General features: G+C 49.5%; 2 protein-coding genes across 4 annotated transcripts in view; one reads left to right on the forward strand and one right to left on the reverse strand.

Annotated features, from left to right (window-relative positions):
- The window catches only part of LOC114602934 (basic phospholipase A2 homolog ecarpholin S-like), a 10,219-nt gene extending 7,682 nt beyond the window's left edge, over positions 1-2,537 (forward strand). Inside the window, exons 2-3 of the mRNA XM_077930999.1 lie at positions 1,189-1,412; positions 1,841-2,537. Of these exons, the coding sequence (XP_077787125.1) occupies positions 1,189-1,412; positions 1,841-2,010 (394 nt within the window). The 3' untranslated portion in view covers positions 2,011-2,537. The remainder of the gene's footprint in view (positions 1-1,188; positions 1,413-1,840) is intronic.
- Positions 2,538-3,358: 821 nt separating this feature from the next.
- The window catches only part of STARD8 (StAR related lipid transfer domain containing 8), a 68,253-nt gene continuing 44,990 nt past the window's right edge, over positions 3,359-26,621 (reverse strand). For all 3 annotated transcript variants that reach the window (XM_077931481.1, XM_077931480.1, XM_077931482.1), the window contains 13 exons: positions 24,337-24,408; positions 21,164-21,245; positions 19,282-19,345; positions 16,926-18,202; positions 15,408-15,581; positions 13,351-13,510; positions 11,379-11,577; positions 10,168-10,378; positions 9,290-9,404; positions 7,736-7,945; positions 7,346-7,563; positions 6,439-6,615; positions 3,359-5,431 (listed from right to left, as the gene is read on the reverse strand). In XM_077931481.1, coding sequence (XP_077787607.1) covers positions 5,314-5,431; positions 6,439-6,615; positions 7,346-7,563; positions 7,736-7,945; positions 9,290-9,404; positions 10,168-10,378; positions 11,379-11,577; positions 13,351-13,510; positions 15,408-15,581; positions 16,926-18,202; positions 19,282-19,345; positions 21,164-21,245; positions 24,337-24,408 — 3,077 coding nt within the window. In that variant the 3' untranslated portion in view covers positions 3,359-5,313. The remainder of the gene's footprint in view (positions 5,432-6,438; positions 6,616-7,345; positions 7,564-7,735; positions 7,946-9,289; positions 9,405-10,167; positions 10,379-11,378; positions 11,578-13,350; positions 13,511-15,407; positions 15,582-16,925; positions 18,203-19,281; positions 19,346-21,163; positions 21,246-24,336; positions 24,409-26,621) is intronic.

Genomic DNA, 26,621 nt, shown 5'->3' on the forward strand with positions numbered 1-26,621 from the left:
ACCAGACAGACATGTGAGTTGGCCGGCATGATTCCCTGGGCCTCCACAAAGACACCACGAGCCTCACTCAGCCAGACGGGGTGGGGGGCGGCTTTGCTTGCAGGTGATGCCAGATATTCCTGGTAGGTGGGGTCTGGTGCGCCAGAAACTGGTGTGCATCAACAATGCATCCCTCCCTGTGATGCTGCCATGCCAGCATAAGTGGGTGAAGAAGAGGGCTGATTAACCTGCTCAAACACATTTCCCTCTGTTAGGACAGGGCTGGGGAAACCTCAAGACTGAACTCTACAGCGCCACCTGGTGTCACAGTGTTATAACACATTTAAAACGCCTTTTGTGTGTGTAGTAATGTACAGTGGTACCTTGGGTTAAGAACTAATTCATTCTGGAGGTCCGTTCTTAACCTGAAACTATTCTTAGCCTGAGGTACCACTTTAGCTAATGGGGCCTCCCGCTTCCGCTGCACGTTTTCTGTTCTCATCCTGAAGCAAAGTTCTTAACCTGAGGTACTATTTCTGGGTTAGCGGAGTCTGTAACCTGAAGCGTCTGTAGCCCGAGGTACCACTGTAGCTGAGTTCCATATCAGTGTGTATGAAGATTCAATGTTTAGACTGTTTTTAAGGAAAATGCTGGTGCTCTGCTGTTTTCAGTGTAGCTATCCGCATGTTTTAACAGATCTCTGTGGGTTAAACCACAGAGCCTAGGACTTGCCGGTCAGAAGGTCGGCGGTTCGAATCCCTGCGACGGGGTGAGCTCCCGTTGCTCAGTCCCTGCTCCTGCCAACCTAGCAATTTGAAAGCACGTCAAAGTGCAAGTAGATAAATAAGTACTGCTCCGGTGGGAAGGTAAACGGCGTTTACGTGCACTGCTCTGGTTCGCCAGAAGCGGCTTAGTCATGCTGGCCACATGACCCGGAAGCTGTACGCCGGCTCCGTTGTCCAATAAAGCGAGATGAGGGCCACAACCCCAGAGTCGGTCACGACTGGACCTAATGGTCAGGGGTCCCTTTACCTTTACCTTTTAACACACACATTTCTATTAATGCTTGTTTTTTAATTATTGCTTTTCCCTCTAGCTTTTAGCCGTTTCTATTTTAGGTGTAAGCCACCTTGAATCCTTGTCTGGTAAAACTGTGGGATGTAAATAAATATAGTAATAACAATATTTTATTTTATTTTTAAATGAAAGCTCAGCAGCGCAGTGGGGGGTGGGAGGACACCAAAATTCTCAAAATCTCAACAGGGGCTTCCTGCTAGCAGGCCTTCCTCCCCCTGCATCCCCCCCTCCCATTTTCTCCCCTTCCAGGTGCTGCTATAAACACGACTGCTGCTATGAGGGTCTACACAGCAAGCAGTGCCACCCATATATTGATCACTACAGATACCTGATCATCAATGACGATGTTCTCTGTGGTGAGTGGCGGGCAGAAGGATTTGGGTTTATTTTCCTTTGCCCACCTTCCCTTTAGAAGAAGGAGGCCATTCATAGAACTGAAGTCTGTTTAAAGTTCTACAGAACCATTCCACAGAACTGTCTCCAGATATGCCCCACCCCCATTTATTTCTGGTGGTCTCGATCAGGCCTGCCGAACTCTCCCTGAGCTGCACCCCTCACTGGCCTTGCTTCTTGTCCTGCTGGAGAGCTTCAGCTTGGCCAAAACATGTCCTCAAACTCTGGCAATGCCTGTTGCTTGCCTGGGAGGAGAATGAAGAGGGTGTGTGTGTGAATGTGTTTAGACGCCAGCCTACGGTACAAAGGCACTTCTCATATGAGGTTCCAGTCAAAAGGATGCTTTGCATCCTGCAAGCCTGACGTCTCCTCGCCGCTTTTGCCTCTGCAGAGTACAGGAACAATTCCCACTGTGCCGTGTTGGCGTGCGAATGCGACCGTCATGCGGCTCTCTGCTTCCGAAAGTATGCCAAAACGTACAACAAGAAGTACCACCGTTACCCCTACGTCTTGTGCAAAGAAATCACCCCTAAATGTCGAGGCAGCAAGAAGCCGAAGTAGGAAAGCCCGAGAAGCAGGCAAACCGGATGCGGGCTTGATGCAGAGGATTGCTTTGAGAGGGCAATCTCTCCCGTGGGAAAGAGGACCAGAGCGGAAATGCAGGGGGTTTTCTTGCTTGTGTGTTTTTCTGCATGGATTCCAAAGTCAGCAGCACTGATTGTTGAATTTTTGAAATCTCTGCATTTCAAAGTTCGCGTTTGATGTCAAAGGGACGCTCCCCACAAGCTGCATCTTAATTTGCAAAATTGATGTGTTGGCGTCTCAGTGCTTCTCTTCGCCCCAAGGACTAAATCCAAGATTTGTCTATTACTGGAAATGTGGGGCATGGGCAGCAATAAACCATTGTTTATTTATTAATTTGTTTATTAACACGAACTCTTTGTTAAAATCGTTTTTCTTCCCAACCCTGATTTTCCCATCGAGGAAGTGCCTGTGGTGGCTAACTAAGCAGCTAGATTAGAAATTCAAATATTCAAAAAGTGTATGTGGTAAGCAGTTCTAGCTGTGTAAAGAGATGACTATAGGGGTCTACCTATCAAATGGCTGTGTCAGAACCTTGGCCCATTAAGCTACCTCTCCCATGGTATCATCTGTAAAGTCCTTCAAGTCATTTACAAAGATATTGACCAACACAAAGCCTAGGACTGAACCCTGTGGCACCCCACCTGTCCCAGGATGACGAGAAACCATTAGTGAGCATTCTTTGGGTTTGGTCAGTTAACCAGCTGCAAATTCCCATAGCAGTAGCATTGTCCAGCCCACATTTTACCATCTTCTCTGCAAGAATATCATGGGGGACTTTGTCAAAAGCTGTACTGAAATCAAGATACATTACGTCCACAGCATTCCTCTGATCTACCAAGCTTGTAACTCAAAACCTATGCTTGGCTCTTAGTAGTCACAGCATTCTTTTTTAAGTGTTCACAGAATGACTGTTTAATTATCTGTTCTATTACCTTTCTATCAGCATCAAGCTGACCGGCTGGTAGTTGCCTGGGTCTTCCCTTCCCACCCCTGTTTTGAAGATGGGGACAACACAGGCCCACTTCCAGTCCTCAGCGACCTTTCCTCCAAGAATTCTCAAAGAGTATAGACGAAGGCTCTGAGATTACATCTTGGCAGGGTGAGGGGTGGGAAAGGGCCTTCTCTGTGGTGGCCCATAAGCTGTTGAAACCTTTCCCTGCAGAGGTGTCCCTACATTGAACAGCTTCTAACGAATGCTAAAGACACATGGCTTTACCCTGGTGTTCGACATTTGGGGTTTATATTTGTAGGACCCGCCTTATTTCTGTAATTTTGTTTTTAACACTGTCTTTTAGGTGTTGTAATAATCATATTCATCAGCAGCCAGTGACCAGGTTAGTACTTTATTTATTACACAGAGACAGGGAGTTTCCTCTCTCCTCTTTACACCCGCAACGGCTTTAATACAAAAAACCCTTTAAATACAAAATACGCTTCTTCCTCTCGCACACACGCACGCACACACACACACACACACACACACACACACCTCTGACCAAATGCTCTCCCACTCAAGTTATATATTAAATATTACGACTGTACAATATTTATACGTGCGAGAGGAAAAATTGATTAGAGAAATAACAGCCCCACCCCCCAAGGTATTAGTAAGACAAAAAAATACCCCCACAAATGTTACATCAGTTATTTCTATTTGAGTTCACAGAATCCAAAGAATGTAGAGTTGGAAGGTACCCCCACGTTTCATCTAGTCTGACCCCCTGCGATGCAGGAATCACAGCTAAACAATCCCTGACTGTGGGCCATCCAACCTCGGTTTAAAAACCTCCAATGATTTACAGAACCATAGGATTGTAAGAGTTGGAAGGCTCCCCCAAAAGTCTCCTAGTCTGATCCTCTGCAGTGCAAGAGTTGACAAGAGCCGTTGAGTTGATCACCTGCAGAACAGACACCGTTAGATCTCTAACAAAAATTGGAAAAGTTTTCATGCCTTCCAGCTGGAATGCTGCCTAGTAGTCAGTTGGACCCCCGGTTACGGAAAAATAAAATAAAAACTGGGTTACTTACAGGCCAAGGTTAGCCAATGTCAAACTATTGATTTAGAAAGATCAGAGAACCACAGCCATCTGATGGAGGATGCAGTGACGTCTCTTTTCCTCCCCCCCCCCCCCATGGAATCATGTAGTTGGCATTCAAGAGCAAGACATGAGTCCTCAGAGGACCCAAGACCCAAGGCTTTGGTCACACTCATCTGCATCCATCGCCCTTTGGTTTTGCCAAGAATAGCATCAAATATCTCTGAGCCAATGGGCTCTTTGTCATGTTAAGTGAAAGGCCTCCCGTGCAAAAGTGGAAACACCTGGACTTAGTTTCCAGTTCTGTGCCACTCATGTGACAAGAATCATAGGGTTGGAAAGGACCCTGAGGGTCATCTAAGCACAACCCCCTGCCATGCAGGAATGATGGCAGCAAATAGGAATAAAACAATGTTTGCCTGGCTCCTTCTCTCCCTCTCCTACACACGTACATACACTCTTGCCCCCATGTGCTACAACATGGCTGTTCATCCTGCAATGCCTCCTACACACACTTGACCGCGAACTAACCTTCCCTGTTCCCTGCAGCGTCATCACCTGACTCCTGTAGACAACTTTGCCCTCCTCTGGCATCCCTCTGCACGCCATCTCCATCAATGCTGCCGTCACAGAATCACAGAACTGTAGAGTTGGGAGAAGGGACCTTGAGGGTCATCAGATCCAACCCAGAACTAGTTTATTTAGCTAGATCAGACGGTTGGGTTCACCTAGCCTAGGAATGTCTTCCTTTGGCTGGTGGTGGACCTCCTTGCCAGCCCACAACCTTAGAAGATTTGCAGGTGGAGATGCTTCTCACCCACCTCCACCCCTGTGGCCCAGCTCTTCTCCTTTCCCCTGAAATTGTAGAATTGGAAGGGACCCCAAGGGTTATCCAATCCAACCCCCTGCAATGCAGGAATCACAGCTAAATGGGTATCTGGATGCTGGATCCATTGGTGGTGTGGGGAGTGGACGGACAGCCCTCAAAGGCTTTGAGAAGGAACCTCCAAGATGGCTTCCCAGACATGAAGCACGCTGCTCAACCAGGAAAGGGCACCGTCACGAACGGAGACCTTTCTGCTCCTCGGGGCAGCTCAGCCTTGAAGAGCTGACGTTTCTGGACAGGAGGGGCAGAGGCTGCTCAGTTCGCAGGTGTTCAGGCACCTGGAAAAGCTCCTCCCCTCTAGCGAAGGCTGAAACCACTCCACATTCCAAGAGCATCCAAGAGCGCCAGAAGCCCCCTTCAGATCTTTGTCTCTGGACCACTTGGGTCGAGTGCCGGGAAAGAGTCTCGGATCCTGGCCAGCTCCATGGCGCAGAGGCGGCTGAAAACTTTGTTGTACCAGTCTGGAGACCGTCCCCTGGAAAGACAAAAGAGCGACAGGTTAGTGGGGGGGGGGCATCTTCCACGCTGCACAAGCGGAATTCCCTGTTCAATGATACTGAGACTCCATCAAAATCTCAGGAGGAGTAGGAAGATGCCCAGGCAATCTGCAAGGGCTTTAGCTGTTGGACAGTGGAACGGACTTGGTGGAGGACTCTCCTTCATTGGAGGGTTAAAAAACAAAAAAACAAAAATTGTTTTTATTTTCATGGTACAGATGATGAGAAAACAATTGTTACAACAGTAAACAACAAGTAACTTGTCCTGATAAAATGGCAGACTTTTATCATGTCATGTGTTAAAAGTTTCATTTGGCTGGGTGGATTCCTGCCACAGTCCAAACTATTTATGTATTCAATAAACATTTGCCATATGTTATAAAAGGAATATGGATTGTGTTTGCCCTTTGGTGCTCTCACTTGGCATGTTAGTTTCTCAGCCAATGATATTAACCATACTCTGTTATACCAAGAATCCATGTTCAGTCCATCAACGGTTTTCCAACATCTGTCTATCTCCATATGAGCAGCAGCCAATAGAATGGCTAAGGGGTCATCTTTAGAATAATCATGAGAGCCAGTGTGGTGTAGTGGTTAAGAGCAGTAGTCTCGTAATCTGGTGAACCGGGTTCAGCTGCTGGGTGACCCTGGGCTAGTCACACTTCTCTGAAGTCTCTCAGCCCCACTCACCTCACAGAGTGTTTGTTGTGGGGGAGGAGGGGAAAGGAGAATGTTAGCCGCTTTGAGACTCCTTCGGGTAGTGATAAAGCGGGATATCAAATCCAAACTCTTCTTCAGACAGGATCCTAAGCCCAAGTAGTGAAAGTGCAGGGGACATTTTTTAAAGCTGAGGTCAGATGGCCATCTGCCAGGGATGCTTTAACTGAGATTCCTGCAACAGGTTAGCAGGGGGCATCTTCCACACTTGGGGGTCCATTTCAACTCTACAATTTTATGATTCTGTAGGCTTGGCCGGACAGCTCACCTGAGATCTGCGCGGCAGATATGGGTCACTCTGGAGCGCCCCATCCCACAGGGCTCCATCAAGTACTGGGAGGTCAGGACCACTGCCCGGACCCCACCTTCCAGGGGCAACGTCTTATGGTCCAGGGATAAGGACACGAGGAGGCAGCCTCCTCGGGGCAGGTCTGAGCGCCATTTTCTGCAAAGGAAAAACAAAACAAAATGGAAGAGCAGGAACAGTCAGGCTGTGGATCATTAGGATGGGAATTGAAAAGAAAACTGCCAATATCATTATACAAATCTATGGTGCAACCATATTTGGAATCCTGGGTGCAGTTCCGGTTGTCTCATCCCCTCGATCGTTTTGGTTGCTAAACCTTTTCCAACTTAGCAATATCCTTTTCGTTTTTAAATTTGTTTTTATTAAAGATTTACAAGAACATCTTTAATAAAAATGAATTTAAAAATGAAAAGGATATTGCAGAGTTGGAAAAGGTTCAGAAAAGAGCAACTGAAATGATCAAAGGGGTTGGAGGAAATCCCCTAAGAGGAAAGGTTGGGACTTTTCAGATTAGAAGAAACACAAGCGAAAGGCGACATGATAGGAGTTTATAGAAGTAGGTGTGGCATGGAGAAATGGACAGAGAAATTTTCCTTCCCTCTCTCTCTCATAACACTAGAACTCATGGACATTCCATGAAGCTGAATGTTGGAAGGTTCAGGCTAGAGAAAAGGAAAAGAAAAAGAGAAACTTCTTTGCACAGCACAATTGTTAAACTATGGAACTTGCTCCTACAGGAGGTACAGATGTCCGCTAACCTAGATGGCTTTAAAAGAGGATTCCCTCAATGTTCAGAGGTAGCAATGCTGGCTAGCGAACACCACTGGGATGGGGTAAGGGAGATGCACTGATATTTCCTGGCTCTCACCGGAGGACGAGGAAGTCTCGCCGGGGGTGAGGCGCCATGCTGTCCGTCACGTAGTGGTAGACCTCCGTGTTGTGGTCCAGGGCCTCCATCACTTTCTCCTGCAGGAGGTCTTCGTCCCACAGGCGCCGTTCCCGGAGCACCCGCTGAAGCACCGCCTGAGGGGGTGCCTCTACTTCCGTGGACACCTTCCACAGGCGCAGGGGGTGCACGTCCCCCACCTGAGAAGACAGGGAGGCAAGGTGTCATTCTGTAGAATCACGGAGTTGCGGCACTGGAAGGGACCCCGAGGGTCATCCAGCCCAACCCCCTGCAAGGCAGGAATCTCAGCTCAAGGACTCCAGGTTCCACCTCTTGCAACAGAGGAGAGTCCAGCCTCCCATCTCCTCTTACCTTCTTGCACGAGATCTCCGTGTTGAGGGGTCCAGGCATGCCAAGCCACCCCTTGAAGCGGTCGAAGGACTCCTTGAGCAGGCTTTGGATACTGACTTCCAAGTCAATCCGGGAATCCCGGCCTTCCCCCATCAGCTCAGAGAAGGAGAGAGGCTGGGTGTCCGCTGCCAAGTAGGAGTTGCAAAGCTGGAGCATCACGTCCTGGGGGATCTGGAAAGGCAAAGCCGTGGTTGTGAGCAGATGCTGGCAGAGAGCGGATCCCTGTAAAAACAGGGATCCCCTGGGAAATCATGCTGGGTGAGCAATGGTTGTCCGAAAATAACAACAACAACAACAACAATAATAATGATGATGATGATGATGATGATGATGACAATTTATTTGTACCCTACCCATCTGGCTGGGTTTCCCCAGCCACTCTTGGCGGCTTCTGATAAAGACCAAAAATACACACAAATGTCACACATTAAAAACTTCCCTGAACAGGGCTGCCTTCCGATGTCTTCTGAATGTCAGGTAATTGTTTATCTCTTTGACATCTGATGGGAGGGCGCTCCACAGGGCGGGTGCCACTACCGAGAAGGCCCTCTGCCTGGTTCCCTGTAACCTCACTTCTCGCAATCTGTCCCATATAGGTCAAAGGAAGCTAAGGAGGGGAATGGAGGGCTGATCTAATCAGAGCAAATGCAGCAGCTGTGGGACATTTTGGGAGACAGGTAAATTTTGCTCCAGAGGGCTCTTGTGCTCAGATCCTGCACACAGGTTTCCCACAGGCATCTGGTTGGCCACTGTGAGAACAGGATGCTGGGCCAGATGGGCCATTGGCCTGATCCAGCATGGCTCTTCTGATGTTCTTAAATAGTATTATCATTATTACTACTACTTCTATTATTACTATTATTATTAATATTCCAAAACCAGGTCCTACATAATTCTGCAAAATGCAGTGTTAACAAACATGATCTGATGACAATAAACATAGTCCATACACAATTACCGCCGAACGAGAAACAGGTACAAAATAAAGCCAAAATAAACAAACCACAGGCATGTGAGTGCGCGGAAAGTAGAGACAGGAACTATTTATAGCAATAGGCATAATGCTTAAACAAGACAAGGTTATAAAGCATGGACAATATTATATCAAGGGAAAGCAATTTAAGTATTCAAACGCCCTGGGTCACAATAGGAGCCAAACTCGTTTGTAGTCCAAAGGGGATCCTGGGCCATATTCCTCCTTGCTTATGAATGAAATAAAGTGAGATCAAACAAGTACAAAACCGTCCTTTTTCCCCCCTCTGGCCCCCAATGGACTCTCAGCTTATTGGCTAGTTGTCCCCACCCCGGACAGAGCAATATCCCACACTTTAGTGTGTCAAATAGTAAGATTGACCCTGCCAAGTTTTTCCCAAAAAACGGAGGGATGGTCATTCCAGCCGCTATAAGCGGGTGCACTGTCAGTCTTTATCATGCAAATTTCGGTTACCCTCTTAAAAGTGCTAATTGAGAAGTTGGAATGACAACAACAACAAAGCCTGAGCCGAGGGCCAGTACCTGAAATAGTTTCTTGCAGTCAGTGATCATGTGGGAGAGGCCTTGGGTGGCAGCCAGGTTTTCATTCAGGTCCTTGTGGTCTGGTTTGCCCATCGTGGCTCGCTTGTGAATCATCCTGACCAGGGTGAGGAGGGGAGAGGAGACAGGAGATAAGGGGAAAGAGCTTTGAGGGAAACGTTTGGCAATTCCTCACATGGGCGTAAAGTAACCCATGTCGGAAGTGTTGTATTTTTGGCGAATTTCCTAAAAAATAGCTCCAAAACTTCATTTTTTTGAGCAAAAAAAGCTCAAAAACCTTTGTGTCCGGATTTTCGCTTTTTGAGATAAGGCAATCCTGTTTAATAAAACAGTACCTTAGGTACTGTTTTCCAACCACCTGGTGACCAAGACGAAGAACAACTGCCTTAAAAAAGCTCGGCGCTTGAAACTCTTGCACAATTGCCACGAATCAGCCAAAGCCTTTCTGTGTGCCACAAGAGGGCGAACCAGAATTCCCAGCAGCAGGGGCCTTCCATAGAGGGAGGCTGTTGCATCTCAGATACGTGACAATCAATCTGGTGCTGGGGACATGCTGGGGGTGGGAAGGAGCTGTGGGCAAAGTTTGCAGAATCCCAGAACTCTAGGGACCCCCAAGAGTCATCCATCCCAACCCCCTCCGATGTAGGAACCACGGCGCACCACTGCATAGGATGGCCTTGTTTCTTAGAGAGAGCCTTTATGGGGGTCCCTCATGGCCTCAGGTGTCGCAGAACTCTGCAACCTGCTGTTGGTGATCCTGAGCCTGCCTTAGGTGATGCCCGCAGCCAGGTGCCCGCAGGTGGGAGCAAAGAGAGAGAAGAGCTCTGCAGTGCCTGGCTTTGCAGTACCCACTGCCTCACCTGGGAGAAGTGCTCTCCTTCCTGGAGACGTTGAGGTGGAAAACAGAGGGGGCCAGGCAGACCGCCAGGTTCCCGGCTGTCATCTGGTTCTCCTGGGCGGAGGCCACGTCACTCAGGAAGTAGAGCAATGTCTGCAGCACCTCCCGGTTCTCGTCGGGCATCAGAGCAATGGCTGCCTGCACCGTCGGCAGACGCTGGTCCTTCGGCACAACTGGGAGGAGGAGGAAGAGGAGGAAGAGGAGGATGTCAGGGCTGGATCCCCAAACCCCATTCCAAAATCCAAAACCCAGATCACCTACGCCCGTCAGTGGTGCTTTGATTTGCTCCCTTGGCCCACGTGGTCCTGTTTCTGGTCATCGAGGGCCAAATAACCTGCCAGACTGGACTACAGCTGCTCAGAGATGGAAAGAAGATTCTGTACCAACCAAGGAGGAGTGGCAGATTAAACTAATGGACTATGCGGAAATGGCAAAACTTACAGGAGCAATAAGGAACCAAGCGGGGGAAAACTTTATCAAAGACTGGGGGAAATTTGTGGATTATTTGAAATGTTATTGTACACATATAAATTCATTAGCGGGATTAACTTAAACCAGTTAAAATTAATGCTAAAGTAAAACAAGGGAGTACTTAATAATTGGAATAAGGAGGGAAATGCAGTGTTACAAATTTTAAAATATAAGAAATGGCAAAAACGGTGGGGGAAGTCAAAATATGCATATTTATTGGGAAATATTGGATTTGTATTTTTGTCAAAATATTTTTGAAAAACAGCCTCCCAGACAGGCCCCTGACACCTGGGATATTCTGCTCAGACACCCCAGCTAGAGACGGCCCCACATCTTCTCAGCTGGATGTCAACCTTATGATTTACCTCCTGGAAAATACGCAAAGCAATTCCTGCCTTCTTCTGCCATGCTGGGATGCTCCAAAAGGATTGTTTATTTACTACTTTTACTACTGTTTGTTTGTTTGTTTGTATCCCTCCTTTTCCCCAGACTGGGACTCAAGGCGGCTTATGCAAATTAAAACACCACAGATAAATACAGAAAGCTGACAACATAGAAAAGATAACCATGTACATCACCTTGTGCTTTTTGGAGGCAAAGGTGTTGTATAGATAAAACAAATAAACAAATCCCTCATCTGTCCCCTCCCCAGCAGGTAAGTCCATAAAAACAAAACAAAACCAGAACCCTTCTTCCACTCACACTGGTAAATCTGCAGAAATGTCTCCATCAGCTTCCTGGTGAAGACGGGCTCTGGGAGGTCGCGGAAGTACTGCTTGAGCAGGTCGGCCACGTCGTAGGCCGACTGGCCCTCGTAGCTCACGTGGTCCGGAGAAGCTTCGTTCATGTGCCTCAGGGCCTGGATCCGGGACTTGACCCCGGACTTACGGAAAATGCCGACCTGCTCGGAGACCCCAGAGAAAGAGAGAGGGAAAGATCATATGAAGGAAAATGCAAGTACCCTTGAGCCAAAGAGCTCTGAGGGCTTCTCTTGTGTGGAGTCCAAACGCTGGCTAAGCTGACTTTGCAGAGGGTTGGGCTAGATGACCCATGGGGTCTCTTCTAGCCCTACAGTTCTGTGATTCTCAGACATTTCCACAGAGCGTCCAGACCAGGACTCTGCAGTGGAGGTTTGATTTGTGGTGCCTCCAGTTTAAAAATTGTGCTTTTTAAAATGGAATGTCATGTCACTTTGCATTTCTTAGTACAGAAAGTATTGATCTGATGTGTAGTGATCTTTCCTATTCTAATTAATTCAAGAGGGTTCTGGAAGCTTCTCTGTGTGAAAGAAGCAAGCAGAAGGTTCATGATGTTTGGGTTATTCCTTCAGAGAAGCTGAGTATAGCTGGCTTAAACTGGTTCTCTTTCTCTTTGTGTCAAGGTCATGCTGACTATAATAATAGGCCAGAAGGACTCTGGGTTTCAGTTTCTCTTTCTATCTCTTTTCCTTCTGGTGTGGTGTTCTGTACATAGTATGCTTAGTGTTAAGGTTTAGTCTTATAAGATATTGTAAGTTAAAGTCAAGTCTGCTGCAAGTGGATTTCTTATGGACAGTGCCAATCCCTAAAGCATTGGTTTTGTGACCATTATGCTCACTTGCCTTCAGTAGCAGTGAAGCTCTGCTAGATGAGATATTAATTGCCTCTGGTCTATTTTTGGGGAATCCTGCAACGTGTGTAAGTTTTTACTCTGCTAACTATACATTGGAATCTGGATCAAGTAGAATTTTATGACATGTCAGGCATCATCACCAACACCATGGAATAAAAGGGATATCTTAGGACCTAACATAACAAATTTCCGTATCTAAATCAAGTATGTCAGTATTAGGTAAAGGTAAAGGGACCCCCGACCATTAGGTCCAGTCATGGCCGACTCTGGGGTTGCGGCGCTCATCTTGCTTTATTGGCCGAGGGAGCCGGCGTACAGCTTCCATGTCATGTGGCCAGCATGACTAAGCCGCTTCTGGCGAACCAGAGCAGCACACGGAAACACCGTTTACCTTCCCGCTGGAGCGGTACCTATTTATCTACTTGCACTTTGACGTGCTTACGAACTGCCAGGTTGGCAGAAGCAGGGACCGAGCAATGGGAGCTCACCTGGTCGCAGGAATTTGAATCGCCGACCTTCTAATTGGCAAGCCCTAGGCTCTGTGGTTTAGACCACAGTGCCACCCATGTCCAAGTAATCCAAATGGGTCTACAACCCCCTGCACCTTCTTGCCCCAAGTCCAGGACATTATAAAGAGACTCTGTCTCCTCATAACTACATTATCCTGCCAGAGATGTGGCCTTAACTGTGTGTCATTGGATGGCGTTCTCACTTCTGCCCCCAATTATTATTTTTTTGAGAAATAATAATTCTGGCAGAGCTGCATTTCCCAGAGGGGTTTAACAGCCAATCCCTCTTCCCAGGGAACTCTGGGAATTGTAGCTCCGGAAGGCAGGAATGGATGATCCTTGTGGTCCCTTCCAGCCCTACAATTCTATGGTTCTAACAGCCCTGCCGGATGGAGCTGGTGGGTGTTGCCGTCTGAGGCAGCCAGAGGAGAATACATTGGCGAAGGCTGCTGCAGGAGACCAGACCCCCACAGGGGCAGGTTGCTGGCACCCCAAGACTTAAGAGGGGCTGTGGCTGAGGCAAAGCCTGACTGAGCCTGCCGAGGTCGCCTCACCTGGTCCAGACACTGGCTGCGTATGTAGCGCATTGCCTGCTGAATGCTCTGGGGCAGCGGTTGTCCAGTCCTCTGGACGTGGACGAGTAGTGGGACCCCAAAGACTCTCTTGTCCCTGTAGTTGGGGGTCTTGCTCCTCTTCATGAACTTCGGGACCGCCCTGCCGGAGGAAAGAAGGGGTGGGGGTGGTCAATAGGGAATTGCAAATATCCAGATAACCAGCTTTTATCGTTTTCTCTTGCATCCCATTGCTGACCTTGGTCCAGTTCGGTTTCATTTTTACGTGTTTTGTTTTGTGAAGCCTTAAGTTTTGTTATTTGGGCTGTACAGAGCAATTCAATGAAAATACTATAGAAAAATAAATAAAGGGATTGTGGGCCCTTGCTGGGAATGCCTGTCCCATTCTGTCAAAGGAAAGCAGAGGAGGGGGGGGGGATGTGTGTCTCCAGGGGCTGCCTGCCCAGCCTGAACAGGATTCGGCCCAGCTCTTCTTCTCCCCCAGCACCCCCCCAAAAAACCCCACCCTATTGCTAAAACAGTTAAACTGAACAAATGCAGGGAGGAATACAGCAATTTGGCATCAGAAGGATGGAGGAGGAAGGGGGGGGGAGTCCCCAGGTCTCTGCTTTGTTATTCATAGAGTTGGAAGGCACCAACTCAAGGCTCATCTGGTCCAACTTCCTGCAATGCAGGAATCAGAGCTAAAGTATCCCTGGCAGGTGGCAGTTTTTGTTAGCACATTCCTGCCTTATTTCCCAGAGTACCTTGTGCTCCAGGTAATAAAGGCCTGTCCTCTTCTCTCCCTAGTAAGGGCATAAATTTACTGGGAATTTCAACACTGCCTCCCCCTGCCCCCCAAAACTGTCTATTTTCCTTCTTTTTCTGCCACTGCAATCTGCCCCCCAGCAGAATGCACATCCCATCAGCATTTACAAACACTTACCCTCTCCCACAATAGGTAAAGGAAGTTGCGGGGCAATTTTTGAACAGAGGTTCGATGGCTATCTGTTGGGGATTCTTTCGCTGCCATTCTTGCAGTGCAAGAGGTTGGACTGAATGGCCTGTAGGGGGCGTCCCTTGCAACACAACAATTCCCTGATTCTGTGTTTCTGCATTAATAATCTGCTCTGCCACACACATGGCAGATAGAGAATGGATAACAGGCTTCAGAGGTGTGTCAATTTATTTAGCCCAATGAGGGCAATGCCCTTGAAGAAGCATCCTTGGAGGTAAAGGTAAAGGTAAAAGGACCCCTGACCATTAGGTCCAGTCGTGACTGACTCTGGGGTTGCAGCGCTCATCTCGCTTTATTGGCCGAGGGAGCCGGCGTACAGCTTCCGGGTCATGTGGCCAGCATGACTAAGCCGCTTCTGGTGAACCAGAGCAGCACACGGAAACACCGTTTACCTTCCTGCTGGAGCGGTACCTATTTATCTACTTGCACTTTGACGTGCTTTCGAACTGCTAGGTTGGCAGGAGCAGGGACTGAGCAACGGGAGCTCACCCCGTTGCAGGGATTCAAACCGCCAACCTTCTGATTGGCAAGTCCTAGGCTCAGTGGTTTACCCCACAGCGCCACCCACGTCCCAACCTTGGACCCTTGGGGTACCTTCCAGCACTACAATTCTAGGATCCTGTATAGTATGTACCGTATTTTTCGCTCTATAAGACGTACCAGACCACAAGACGCACCTAGTTTTAGGAGGAGGAAAACAAGAAAAAAAAAATCTGAATCTCAGAAGCCAGAACAGCAAGAGGGATCGCTGTGCAGTGAAAGCAGCAATCCCTCTTGCTGTTCTGGCTACTGGGATAGCTGCGCAGCCTGCATTCACTCCATAAGACGCACACACATTTCCCCTTACTTTTTAGGAGGGAAAAAGTGAGTCTTATAGAGCAAATAATACGGTATATATCTTTAGTTGAAAGGTATCCTTGGACATCTATTCTAACTCCCATGCCCGGGGCCAAATACTCCTGCCTTTCCCTTTCCTTTCCCCACCTTCTAATGGATATTTCAGACCACAACATTCCTTGGCAGAATCTCTCTGCTGACTCACCATGACCAGCTCTGCTTGTGGGGGACAGAGTATTTCTCCATGATGGCTGTGAGGCGAAGGAGGGAGCATTTTTGGAGGAGGTTGAGCTGGGCGGCGGATTGGCGGTTGATCTCCAAGGAAGCCGAGTTCAGGCTAGGTCGGTGGGAGTTCTGGAAGCTGTGCCAGCGAAGCTTCCTGGGTGGGGAGGAAGAACAGACGTCACTTATTTATCACAACCACAAGCAGCTTTGCCACCAGCCACTCAAAGTGGACCCTCAGCTCCAACCGTGGTGCCCAGAACAGGGCACAGGACTAGAGGTGGGGTCTGACCAAGGCAGAATAGAGCATCACGATTAGAATCATAGAATTGGAAGGGACCCCACAGGTCATCCTCAGTCCAACTTAGGAGTGTGCAGGAGGCAAAAAGTCAAATCCTCCATCCACAAAGAGCAGAAACCTAATTTAGAAATGCATTCATGAAAAGAAAAGGGTAAGATTTTGAAGGCAACATGCAGCAAAGGAGAAATAGCAAACTGTAGCTGTTACATTTTTGGGGGTGCCATCACAAAGATGCAGACATCTAAGCGGTACCAAAATTCACAGGGGTGCTATTTTCATTTCGGCTCGCTAGAGGGCACCAAACTGCCAACCTGAGTTGGGACATTTTCCCGCCATGGGTTTAGTTGACTAAAGAGAACTCACTGGCTTCTGTAATTGCTTTCCCACAGGGTGCCTGGAACCGTCTTCAAAACTGATGCACAACCCACCCATGGTACTGGTCCGTAAGGGCCCTGCCATGTTAAGGCAAAGGCTGGTGCAACGTAGAATCCTAGGATTGTGGAGCTGTAAGGGACCTGAGGGGTCATCTAGCCCAACCCGCTGCAACCCATATTATATAAACATTGTTATTACTATGGTTATCATTCACTGCATTTCCAACAGCTGCTTCTCTCCTTACGGGCAGCACTGACCACATTTGCCAAATGCCAATTTAAAAATAAAAACGGAAGATCCTAGGAGTCCGAGCGCAGTCCTGTGGCAAATCGAAAGAAAAAAAGGGTCGACAGTTCCACGTGTGCATCCTGCACTTGTTATGTGTGATAGGCATCCTGACTCCAGAAAACTCAAAAATTGTGTAAAGCAAAACTCCAGGCGCACAGAGCAGGATTGCAACCTGCCAGGAGACCCTGCAGAACAGTTGCTGGGTGGAAAGATGGAGGAATAGAGGGACAAATTCCAGGAAATACAAGGAAGTACCTCTCACATCCTGACTGCAAGGTTGGATGGCCACCTGTCAGGGATTCTTGAGCTGCGATTCCCACCTTGCAGGGGGTTGGACTAGATGACCCTTGGGATCCCTTCCAACCCAACAATTCCAGGATTCTACTACCCTGGCTCTCCTCAAAACATCCAGTTTGCCGCACTGTTTTCCTATAGAAGCATGGTGTGATCTTCTGGTTCCTGTCTAACCAAGTTGCAGGAGGTTGGTCTAGATGACCCTGGGGACCCCACCCACCTCGACAATTCCTTGACCCCTACCTGCAAGGCCTGGTGAGGGAGGCGCCCACCCCGGAGTCTCTCCGCTCCCTCATTCCCAGGTCCTCCGCCTCGTTCAGGGAGTTGGCCGTGCTGTCAAAGTCGCTGGCCGACGTGCCAATGTCCGACACGGAGCGCTCCTCAAAGTTTGGGGTGGCGGGCTCCCCTCCGGAGTCCGTCTCCTCCCCACCACCGATGCTTCCGCCCTCCGGGTCCAGCTGGATGGCCTCAGACCACAGCTCCACCTTCCTCTGCAGCCCCCAAACGTGCTCCAGGATCTCGTCCAGGTTCTCGTAGATGACGTCCCTGTCCAGGCCAAACAGGTCGTCCGTGACACTGCTGGACTCGGGCACATTGTCATAGAGGCTGGTGCAGCTGCCTGTGGAGCCACATGAGGGCCGCCTCAGCCTGCACTCCAAGGCCTCGCCTGTCCTGCTGCCCATCCCAACCCCACCTGGCAAGAGACCTGAAGCCGGGCCGCTCGATTTCCAGTCAGGCAAACACCCGCTCTCGAGCGGGCACAGGCTTTCGATGGAGAGAGACTTGGGGAAAGTGCCCGGCTTATAGTCTCTGGGGATGTGGACCAAATAGTCCCTTTCAAACAGGTCGTGGTGGCCCAATCCGCCAGCATCCCAGGGGGTGCCCTTGCCCCGGCCTGCCTCGTAGTCCTCCAGGTAAACGCTACCATGTTTGGGCTGCTCCCCAGCTGGGCCCAAGGCCCCGTTGGCCCGGCGCCCTCTTGAGGGAAGCGTTTTGCTGCCGCAGGAAGAAGGCGACACCCCGCTTCTTGGTTCTTTTGAGGAGCTCCACCAGGACTCGGCATCTGCCCCATCCTCTTTTTGGGCTTTGGCAGAGTCCAGCTTCTCCTTGTCCTTCCTCCTGAGGGACTCAATCCTCCTGAGGAAGCTCCGAGTCCGGCGTTTCCTGGTGTCCCCCTTGCTGGTCCCACTCATGTCCTGGGACTGGTCAGTGGGCGAGGGTTCCTCCAAGCTGGGGATGGAGAGGGTCAAGGTCAGAGAATCCTGGGTGGAGGACGGGTCAGGGAGAGCAGGACACTCGCCTGTGCTGGGGGGGTCGCTGTGGAGAGAGGAGGCCTCCAGCTCAGCGCTCAGGTCAGTGAGGATGCTCTCCTGGCTGGGCAGCTTCCTCATGGTGGAGGCTGCCTCCGGGCTGCGGGAGAGGAAATCGTCGGAGCCGATTCGGGACCACCTACGGCTGTCTCTCTGGAAAGCCCACCGATCGCTGATGGCACAGAAGTCCTCGTCTCCCGAGTCGTCATTCTAAAGCAAGCACAGGAAATTATACCTCAGTTAAAGGTAAAGGGACCCCTGAGCGTTAGGTCCAGTCGCAAACGACTCTGGGGTTGCGGCGCTCATCTCGCTTTACTGGTAAAGGGAGCCAGCGTTTGTCCGCAGACAGCTTCCGGGTCATGTGGTCAGCATGACTAAGCCGCTTCTGGCAAACCAGAGCAGTGCATGTAAATGCTGTTTACTTTCCCACCAGAGCGGTACCTATTTACTGTATCTACTTGCACTTTGACGTGCCTTCGAACTGCTAGGTTGGCAGGAGCAGGGACCGAGCAATGGGAGCTCTCCCCGTTGCGGGGATTTGAACTGCCGACCTTCTAATCGGCAAGCCCTAGGCTCAGTGGTTTAGACCACAGCGCCACCAGCATCCCTAATCTCTCAGTTACTGGGATTTATTTTATTTTATTTTAATTTTCTAACCCATTGCTTTCTCCAAGGAGCTGAAGGTGGAGCATGTGGTTCTCCTCTTCATTTAACCCCAACAAAAACCATGCGTGGTCTCCCAGGTTGCTAGTCTGCATAGTTGTCAACTTTTCCCTTTTCTTGCGAGGAATCCTATTCGGAATAAGGGAATTTCCCTTTAAAAAAGGGAAACGTTGACAGCTATGCTAGTCTGACACTCTGACCGCTACAAACTGATTGTTCTTCTCCCTCCCCATCTGAGCCCCACAACACCCCTTTGAGAAAGGCCAGGCCCAGAGGCAGTGACTGCCCCCCAAAGTCAACATGTGAGCTTTGTGGCCAAGTGAGGAATTTGAGTCCTAGCCTCTCCCAGGTCCTCAACTCTAATACCTTCACCACGCTGACTGTACTAATTAGACTGTAGCATGTTCAGAAAAGCTGGAAGGGGCCAGGGGGTCATCTAGTCCAACCCTTTGCAATGCAGGAACCACAGGGTCTGTTCTGTGTTGTTTAAAAACCTTTAATAAATCCATTTGGGAAGCAGGGAGGGAGAAAAACCTGACTGAGACCTGCTTTCTGCTGTGCTAGGTCTGCCTGAGCTTCCTTCCCCAGGATCCAGGTTCGATTCCCATCCAAGGGCCCATGCTTACCTGTTTCCGCTGAAAGTGGACCTCCAGCTTCATCGAGGCGCACGAGTTCAGTGTCACGAGTCTCCTGCAAGGAGTAAAGGAGAGAGGCTTTTGTCTGGCTCGGCCGTCCCGTCCCAGCTGCCGCCGGCCAGGCTATTTAAAAACAAGCGGCTCTTGTTTCGGGGCACCGTCACTTGTCCCGCAAACAGCTGGGGATCAAGTGACCACACGCGGCTCTCTCCAGGGATGCGGTGGGTGGGGGTGCCAGCTCAGGCCAATAGAGGGGGAGCTATGGGCACTAAGCAACCAACATGTGTGGCTCAGCAGCCCCAGCGAGGCGCTTCCAGCTGTTCAAACATGCCGACGACCAGCCGAGCGTCACTTTCATCTCATGCCAGCAACTGCGACCCGACTCCAGAGAAGTGTCCCCCCGGCCTCCTGCCCCCTAACAGAAAGTTCCTGGAGTGTGGAGCCAGCTGGCAAGGGGATTAAAGCCTGGACCCCAACACAGACACACGGTGATCACAGAATCATACGAGTTGGAATGGGAACCCCAAGGGTCATCCAGTCCAACTACCTGCAATGCAGAAAGCATGTATTCCTTCTAAGGGGTTACCAGGCTAAAAGGTATCAGTCAAGGGCATTGGGACAGGCCTTAGGCCTCTGAAAAGCCCCACCCCAATTTCCCAAGCTGGTTAGCACACGTGTGATTTATTTGTATTTTGAGATGGTGGGCTGTTTATTTTGGCAAAGCCCAAGAGCTGCCTGGTCAAAATTAAAACAGGCCCAGAGCATCGGAACAGCGTTGACAATAGAATAACCACACGAGACAGCAGCAAACCGGGGGAGGGGGCAGATTAAAATAGTAGCAATAGCAGCAGTAGCCATTACGATTTTAAAAAGCTAGAGAAGTTGATAATAAATTTACTGAAAGGGGGAGCATTGTGGTAGGTTTTGGAATGTGAAAGTGCACAGCCATTTGTGGCATTACGTGCAGGGCAATAATCTCGTCAAGGAACCTGGTTTACGTGGATTAAAGTTAACACAGGAATCCTAATGTTGCCCAAATGGTCCCAGCGAAGCACAAGAGGGAAGGAGCAGCAGGCTTGGGGAGGACCCAAAACAAGGGGGCTTTAGGAGGAAAAAAAGCATCTGAGGGAGCAAACTCCCCCTGCGACCCGTCCCCTAATTTTTCTACAGAGCTATAACTTCACAGAATTGTAGAGTTGGATTAGACCCCAAGGGTGATCCCTGCAATGCGAGAATCACTGCTACAGAATCCCTGAGAGATGGCCATCCAAACTCTGCTTAAAAACTGCAGCGAAGGAGGGTCCAGCACCTTCCAAGGGAGTCTGCTCTACTGCCAAACCGCTCTTACCACCGGCAACTCAGAGGAAGACTTGGGAGCCACATTTAAGAACGGCTCTTCCATTTAGCCACGGCTCCAGGTTTCCTGTACGTGACCTCATCTGTGACGTCAACTTCCAGAGCTCAGTCAAGCTCACATCCTGTAGCATCTCCACCCTCTGGGCTTATCCCAGTCATGTCAGCGTGTCAGAGCTGGCACCCCAAAAAAACCCAACCAGCCGTATACTGAGCAGCAAGATGCTCTGGATTCATCAGCCCCAGAAGCAGCGGTCTGCCCATCAAGCAAATGGACACAATATTTCCCCAGACCCAAATGGGCTTGGCAGAGAGGACAGGCCAGGTCCCAGGATCCCCCTCCCCACCTCACTGAGCCAGTTGACAGTCAGCTGCTTGACAGGACCAGGAAAGGTCAGACCTTCACATCCCCTGAGCCTGGCTGAGCTGCCCTCTTCAACGCCACCCTCTGACCACAACAACGTGCTTCCCCATATCCTTCCATTGGCAACAGTGACCATTTTTATTTTTTCATTTTAACCTGCAGAGGGATTTGAGGGAATCCTGGTCCAAGAAGCTGTGGTCCTTCTTCACAGAGGCAATGTCGAGAGGGAAGAGGGATTCTGAGGATGAGAAGGAGGAGAGAAGAGTTTGAGAAGATGGACGGCTGCTTGAAGGTGCTGGAGGAGAAGCCGGTTGTCCACAGTGGCAGAAGAAGGGACACCCGTATTTCTGCTGCCCTGCCAAATGCCCTCTCTGTGCTCACTTCTAGGCTCCATCCTAACTTGAATTCACCAGCCTGCTCTCACTTTCGGTAAGCAGCATTTTGCAATTTAGCAATCATACCACACTGGCTGAGGGACACGGGTGGCGCTGTGGGTTAAACCACAGAGCCTAGGACTTGCCGATCAGAAGGTCAGCGGTTCGAATCCCCGCGAGGGGGTGAGCTCCCGTTGCTCGGTCCCTGCTCCTGCCCACCTAGCAGTTCGAAAGCACTTCAAAGTGCAAGTAGATAAATAGGTAGTGCTCCGGCGGGAATGTAAACGGTGTTTCTGTGTGAAGCTCTGGTTCGCCAGAAGCGGCTTAGTCATGCTGGTCACATGACCCGCAAGCTGAACGCCGGCTCCCTCAGCCAATAAAGCGAGATGTGCGCCGCAACCCCAGAGTCGGTCACGACTGGACCTAACGGTCAGGGGTCCCTTTACCCTTTACCTTACCACACCGGCTTAGAAACTGGCGTTCAGCACCCTGCAAATCTCAGCTTTCATGTAATGCAAAACAAGTTTCTAGTCCTTAAGGCTGCCAAAGGACATGTGTCAGAATAAGAGAGCAACTTGTGCTGAAGACTAGGGGCTTCATGAACTCCCAAATTTAAACTGGTATTGTGTGTGTGTGTGTGTGTGTGTGTGTGTGTGATTTAAACAAATCTTTTGTTTGCAAACCACTTATTTGCCATTAAGAGGTAAAATAAACTTTTATTTAATCGAGAAATAAATGCATGCAGAGCAAGAGCGAAGAAAATAGCAGCCACTGGGGAGGGCTGGGGAGTGACATGGGGCATCTCGGACCCCATGAAGCCCTACTTGGTCCTGTTTTTCTTCAGCCAAGAGGTCTTCCCTCAGATTTCCCGCCATGGCTTTCAAGTTCCCCCATTGCAGGGGCTTGGACTAGATGACACTGGGGGTCCCTTCCAAGTCTAAAGTTCTATTTTTCTGTTATTCCTACATGAAGGACTAGTATTGTGGGTTGTTTGTTATTTTCAAAGCAAAGCTTGATCTCATCAGGAGAATGCACAAATCCCAAAAGAAACCTTCAAGCACCTCCCCAATTCTAAAAACCAAACAAAAACAGACCCATATGCACCCCTCCCCCTCCCCAATTCTAAAAACCAAACAAAAACAGACCCATATGCACCCCCTCCCCTCCCCAATTCTAAAAACCAAACAAAAACACACCCATATGCACCCCACCCTCACAAAGAGGCAGCCTGAAAAACTATCAGCCAGTCTTGTCTCGCGCGGACGTGATGGGAGGGGAGGTATTCGACCGGCACAATGGCTGGCTGCGCTTTGCTGCTGGGGGCTTCCTCCGATTGTCCTGGCCCCGTAACTCTCCTGTCCTCCAGCTAAGGCAGAGCTCAGGCTTTTGTTTGGCTCTCCCATGCCATGTGTGGACAGGAAACAAAAGTCAACCTGGAGACCCTGTGCTGTGTATGGTTTGCGTTGTAAAGTATATGGCATGCAGGAAGAATCCAAGTGGCTGTGGAAGAGCTCTTCCTGTCAGAAAGTTATTCCTGAGGTTTAGTTGTCACTGTAAACCATTGGTTCTGCTCCCGCTCCCTGGAGCAGCAGGAAACAAGCTCGCTCCATCTCCCGTGGGACAGCCCTTCAGATATTTCAAGATGGCTCTCATGTTACCTCTCTGTCTTCCCTTCTATGATTCTTGCTGTCAATCAGAAGGCTCATGCATATTTACTTTTCATCCATGCTGTCTAGACACAGGTATGGAGGTTCCAGGTCTGTATCTGAGCATTTTTATTTTATTTTTTGTCCCAGCACTTTCCCCGAGAAAACATGTGTTTTACTGCTGAATTGGAGTAAACGGCAACCGGGGTTTCCACAGACTGCCGTTTGCTCCGTTTCAGCTGTAAAATGTGGGTTTCTCCCAGGGAAAGTGCCAGGAGAACAACAAAAACAGCTTGGACACTAGAAACACAGCACAAAAGGAAGTGTGCATGAGCCCAGAATCCCCAAGTGCTTGAAAACTCCCCTTATACCTGAGGAGGCAGTGAAAAGATGGCCAAGATCTTTGACAGAAGCACCTTCCTCAACACCAGCCAGGAAGTGAGCAAAATGGTATCTTGTCAGGGAGAGGGCAACTCATGTGGCCACCAGAAACCTCTCAGAAGAGGACTGCTAGATTCTGTCTCTGTGGGCCAGTGGGGGCCAAACGTCCACTGCAGGAGAAAAACAGAAGCCCAGCTGGCCCTTTGGGTGGATGTGGAAGACATGGACAAACTCCTAAAAACTCCCATCTGGGTTTAAAGGGGGGGGCACTAGGGTGGTTCCATGAGAAAAAGAGGGAAAGAACCCCTCTGAAATGAAGTGGCTGCATGCTCCACAGGCTGGTGGGCAGCAAAACAAACACAGCCTGAATGGGAGGTTTCCTACATTTCTTCCCCCAAACTTCATGTAAAAGCGTTTCTCATGCAGACATCGCCTGACGCTTCCTTTGGCTCAGTCAGTCTCAGATGGAGACCAATGTGGTGGCTGCAGCAGCTTTGGAAGAGGTTTCCAACAGGTAGAGCTGTCCCAGCAGTGGAACAGACTCCCCTTGGATAGTGGAGGACTGTCCTTCACTTGAAGTTTTCATACAGAGGATGGGTGGCCATCCGTCCGGGATTCTTTAGCTGTGATTCCTGCACTGAAGCAGGTTAGGCTGGTCCTCCCCACCTCTACCATTCTGTGATTCCATAATATAGTATCTTACTGGGGGGAGGTAGAGACTGGCAGCCATCTGAGGAGGGACCTCACCTGGACATCTAGGGAGGGTGGATCTTAAGTAAACACAGCAAGAGAGGTGGACCAGCCAACCACACAGTCACAGTGGTGGCGGCGGCTGAATATTCATGGGTGGACTGATCTGGGTGTCAGGCTGGGCCTCCCCTTCCCCACTTCATCCCAAAGGAATTGCATGCAGTCCTGATTCTCTTACCTTCGTAGAGCTGGGCATACTGAGGAAAGCCAGCCGCTCGCAGCCAGTCACAGGCCTTGGCAGCCTCAGCCTCTGTAAGAGAGCAAACAGACAGAGCTGAGGAGGAGCTGCAGACAGAGGTCTCCAGCAAAAACAAGGAACCAAACATTTGAAACGCTATGATACCACTTTAAACCATCGTGGCTTCCCCCTAAAACACCCTGGGAATTGTAGTTTTTTTCAAGGTGCTGAGAGTTATCAGGAGACCCCCATTCCCTTCACAGAACTGCGATTCCCAGAGTTCCCTCAGAAGAGAAATCAATCGTTAAACCTCTGTGGGAAACACAGCTCTGTGAGGGCAATTCTAGGCTGCATCAACAGAAGTCTAGTGTCTCGATTGAGGGAAGTCATAGCAGTCTTGGTCAGACTCCACCTGGAGTCCTGTGTCCAGTTCTGGGTACCACAATTTAAGAAGGATACTGACAAGCTGGAAGGTGTGCAAAGAAGGGCAACCAAGATGATCAAGGGTTTGGATACCAAGGATTTGGATAAGGAACAGTTGAGGGAGTTGGGGGGGGGGGGGTTGGCCTGGATAAAAGGATAAAGAGAGGGCATATGAAGAGTTGTTTGACAGTGAAAAGGACTCCCTTGGACAGTGATGGACTTTCCTTCCTTGGAGGTGTTTAAGCAGAAGATGGATGACCCTCTGTCATGGATGCTTCAGCTGAGATTCCTGTATAGCAGGGAGTTGGCTTAGATGATCCCTGGGATCCATTCCAACTCTACCATTCTAGGAGTCTAGGAGTCTGTTCCTCCCACCCCAAGAAGATATCTGTACAAACTGAGTACTAGCTGGAGAACAGAGTTGGCCATCCTCATTTCCCCCCACTGTTTGGACATCAGCTCCTCTTTTTACTTGCAAAACAAGGACTTGACCCAGTGAATTCCACCACACAGATATCATCCCTTTGCAAAGGACTAGCCTACCACCTTCCAGACATAGCACACATTTTCACCAAAGCAAGAAACAGCAAGAGATCTGTTATCCACAAAGAGCATTGGGAAGAAGTCAGCAAGGGAGCCACGAAAGAGCTTCTGTCATTCCTTTCAGAGCATCCTGGAGGTTCATGATCACCCCTGAAGGTGGACGGATCACCAGGATACAACAGCGGAAGCTTTGCAGGCCTGATCAACTCTCTGCCCGGCCTCTTGGGACCCATGCAGACGCTGGCTGACCCAGGCGAGAGCTCTCTTGCTGGCTTCTGAAGAGAGGCAAGGCCGGGATCTCTGCAAGGCGAGCCAGGCAGCCATTCCAGAGCAGCAAGGAAAACAGGGTGTGTTGCTTAGACGTGCCCTGGGATCCTGATGAACTCTGCTTCACATCAGCAATGGAAATGTGAACTTCCTTCCCGCTGTTCCACAAAGCAATGGATGAGGGACGGGGGAGGGGGCAGGAAAGGAGGAAGAAATCTGCCTTTCCTTTGGCCGGTCGGAACAGGGTTTGTTTTCGTACCATGGCTGCACACGCAAATAAAAAAATCGAAGCATTCTAGTGCAGGGTGGGGCAAGTGAAAAATGCCTCTCTGGACATCAGCATCAAAAAGTGGTCCAAGCCAAGAAACAGCAAGAGATCTGTTATCTCCAAAGGAATTACAGGAACCATCCAGGATTCGGACCCTTTCCCCCATCACAAAGCGAACTGTTCAAGGAATTGTACAATTTATTGCATTGGAAGGGGACCCCCCCCCCCCACAAAAGGACCATCTAGTCCAACCTCCTGCAAGGCAGTACTGAGATTCCAGCAAATGTTATTAATCCTGTACAATATTAGCACAAAACAAACTGAATGGACGTATGGGAATTCCGATGTAAACAGGTTCCAAAATGCCATTTAGTTGTCCTTCTGAGTTACCTGTAGTCTTGCTGCAACTACAAAAAACCAAAAACCACGCAAAGCAGTTTACAAAAATAGATAAAACAATCAAATTATCAATTAGAAGAGTCGCCAACAATCATTTCAGACGCTTGAAATAACAACAGACGCGGGTGGCGCTGTGGGTTAAACCACAGAGCCTAGGACATGCCGATCAGAAGGTCGGCGGTTCGAATCTCCGCGATGGGGTGAGCTCCCGTTGCTCAGTCCCTGCTCCTGCCCACCTAGCAGTTCGAAAGCACGTCAAAGTACAAGTAGATAAATAGATACTGCTCTGGTGGGAAGGTAAACAGCGTTTCCGTGCGCTGCTCTGGTTCACCAGAAGCGGCTTAGTCATGCTGGTCACATGACCTGGAAGCAGTACACCGGCTCC

This window comes from Podarcis muralis, chromosome 7, assembly GCF_964188315.1.
Source record: "Podarcis muralis chromosome 7, rPodMur119.hap1.1, whole genome shotgun sequence".
Classification (NCBI taxonomy): Eukaryota; Metazoa; Chordata; class Lepidosauria; order Squamata; family Lacertidae; genus Podarcis; species Podarcis muralis.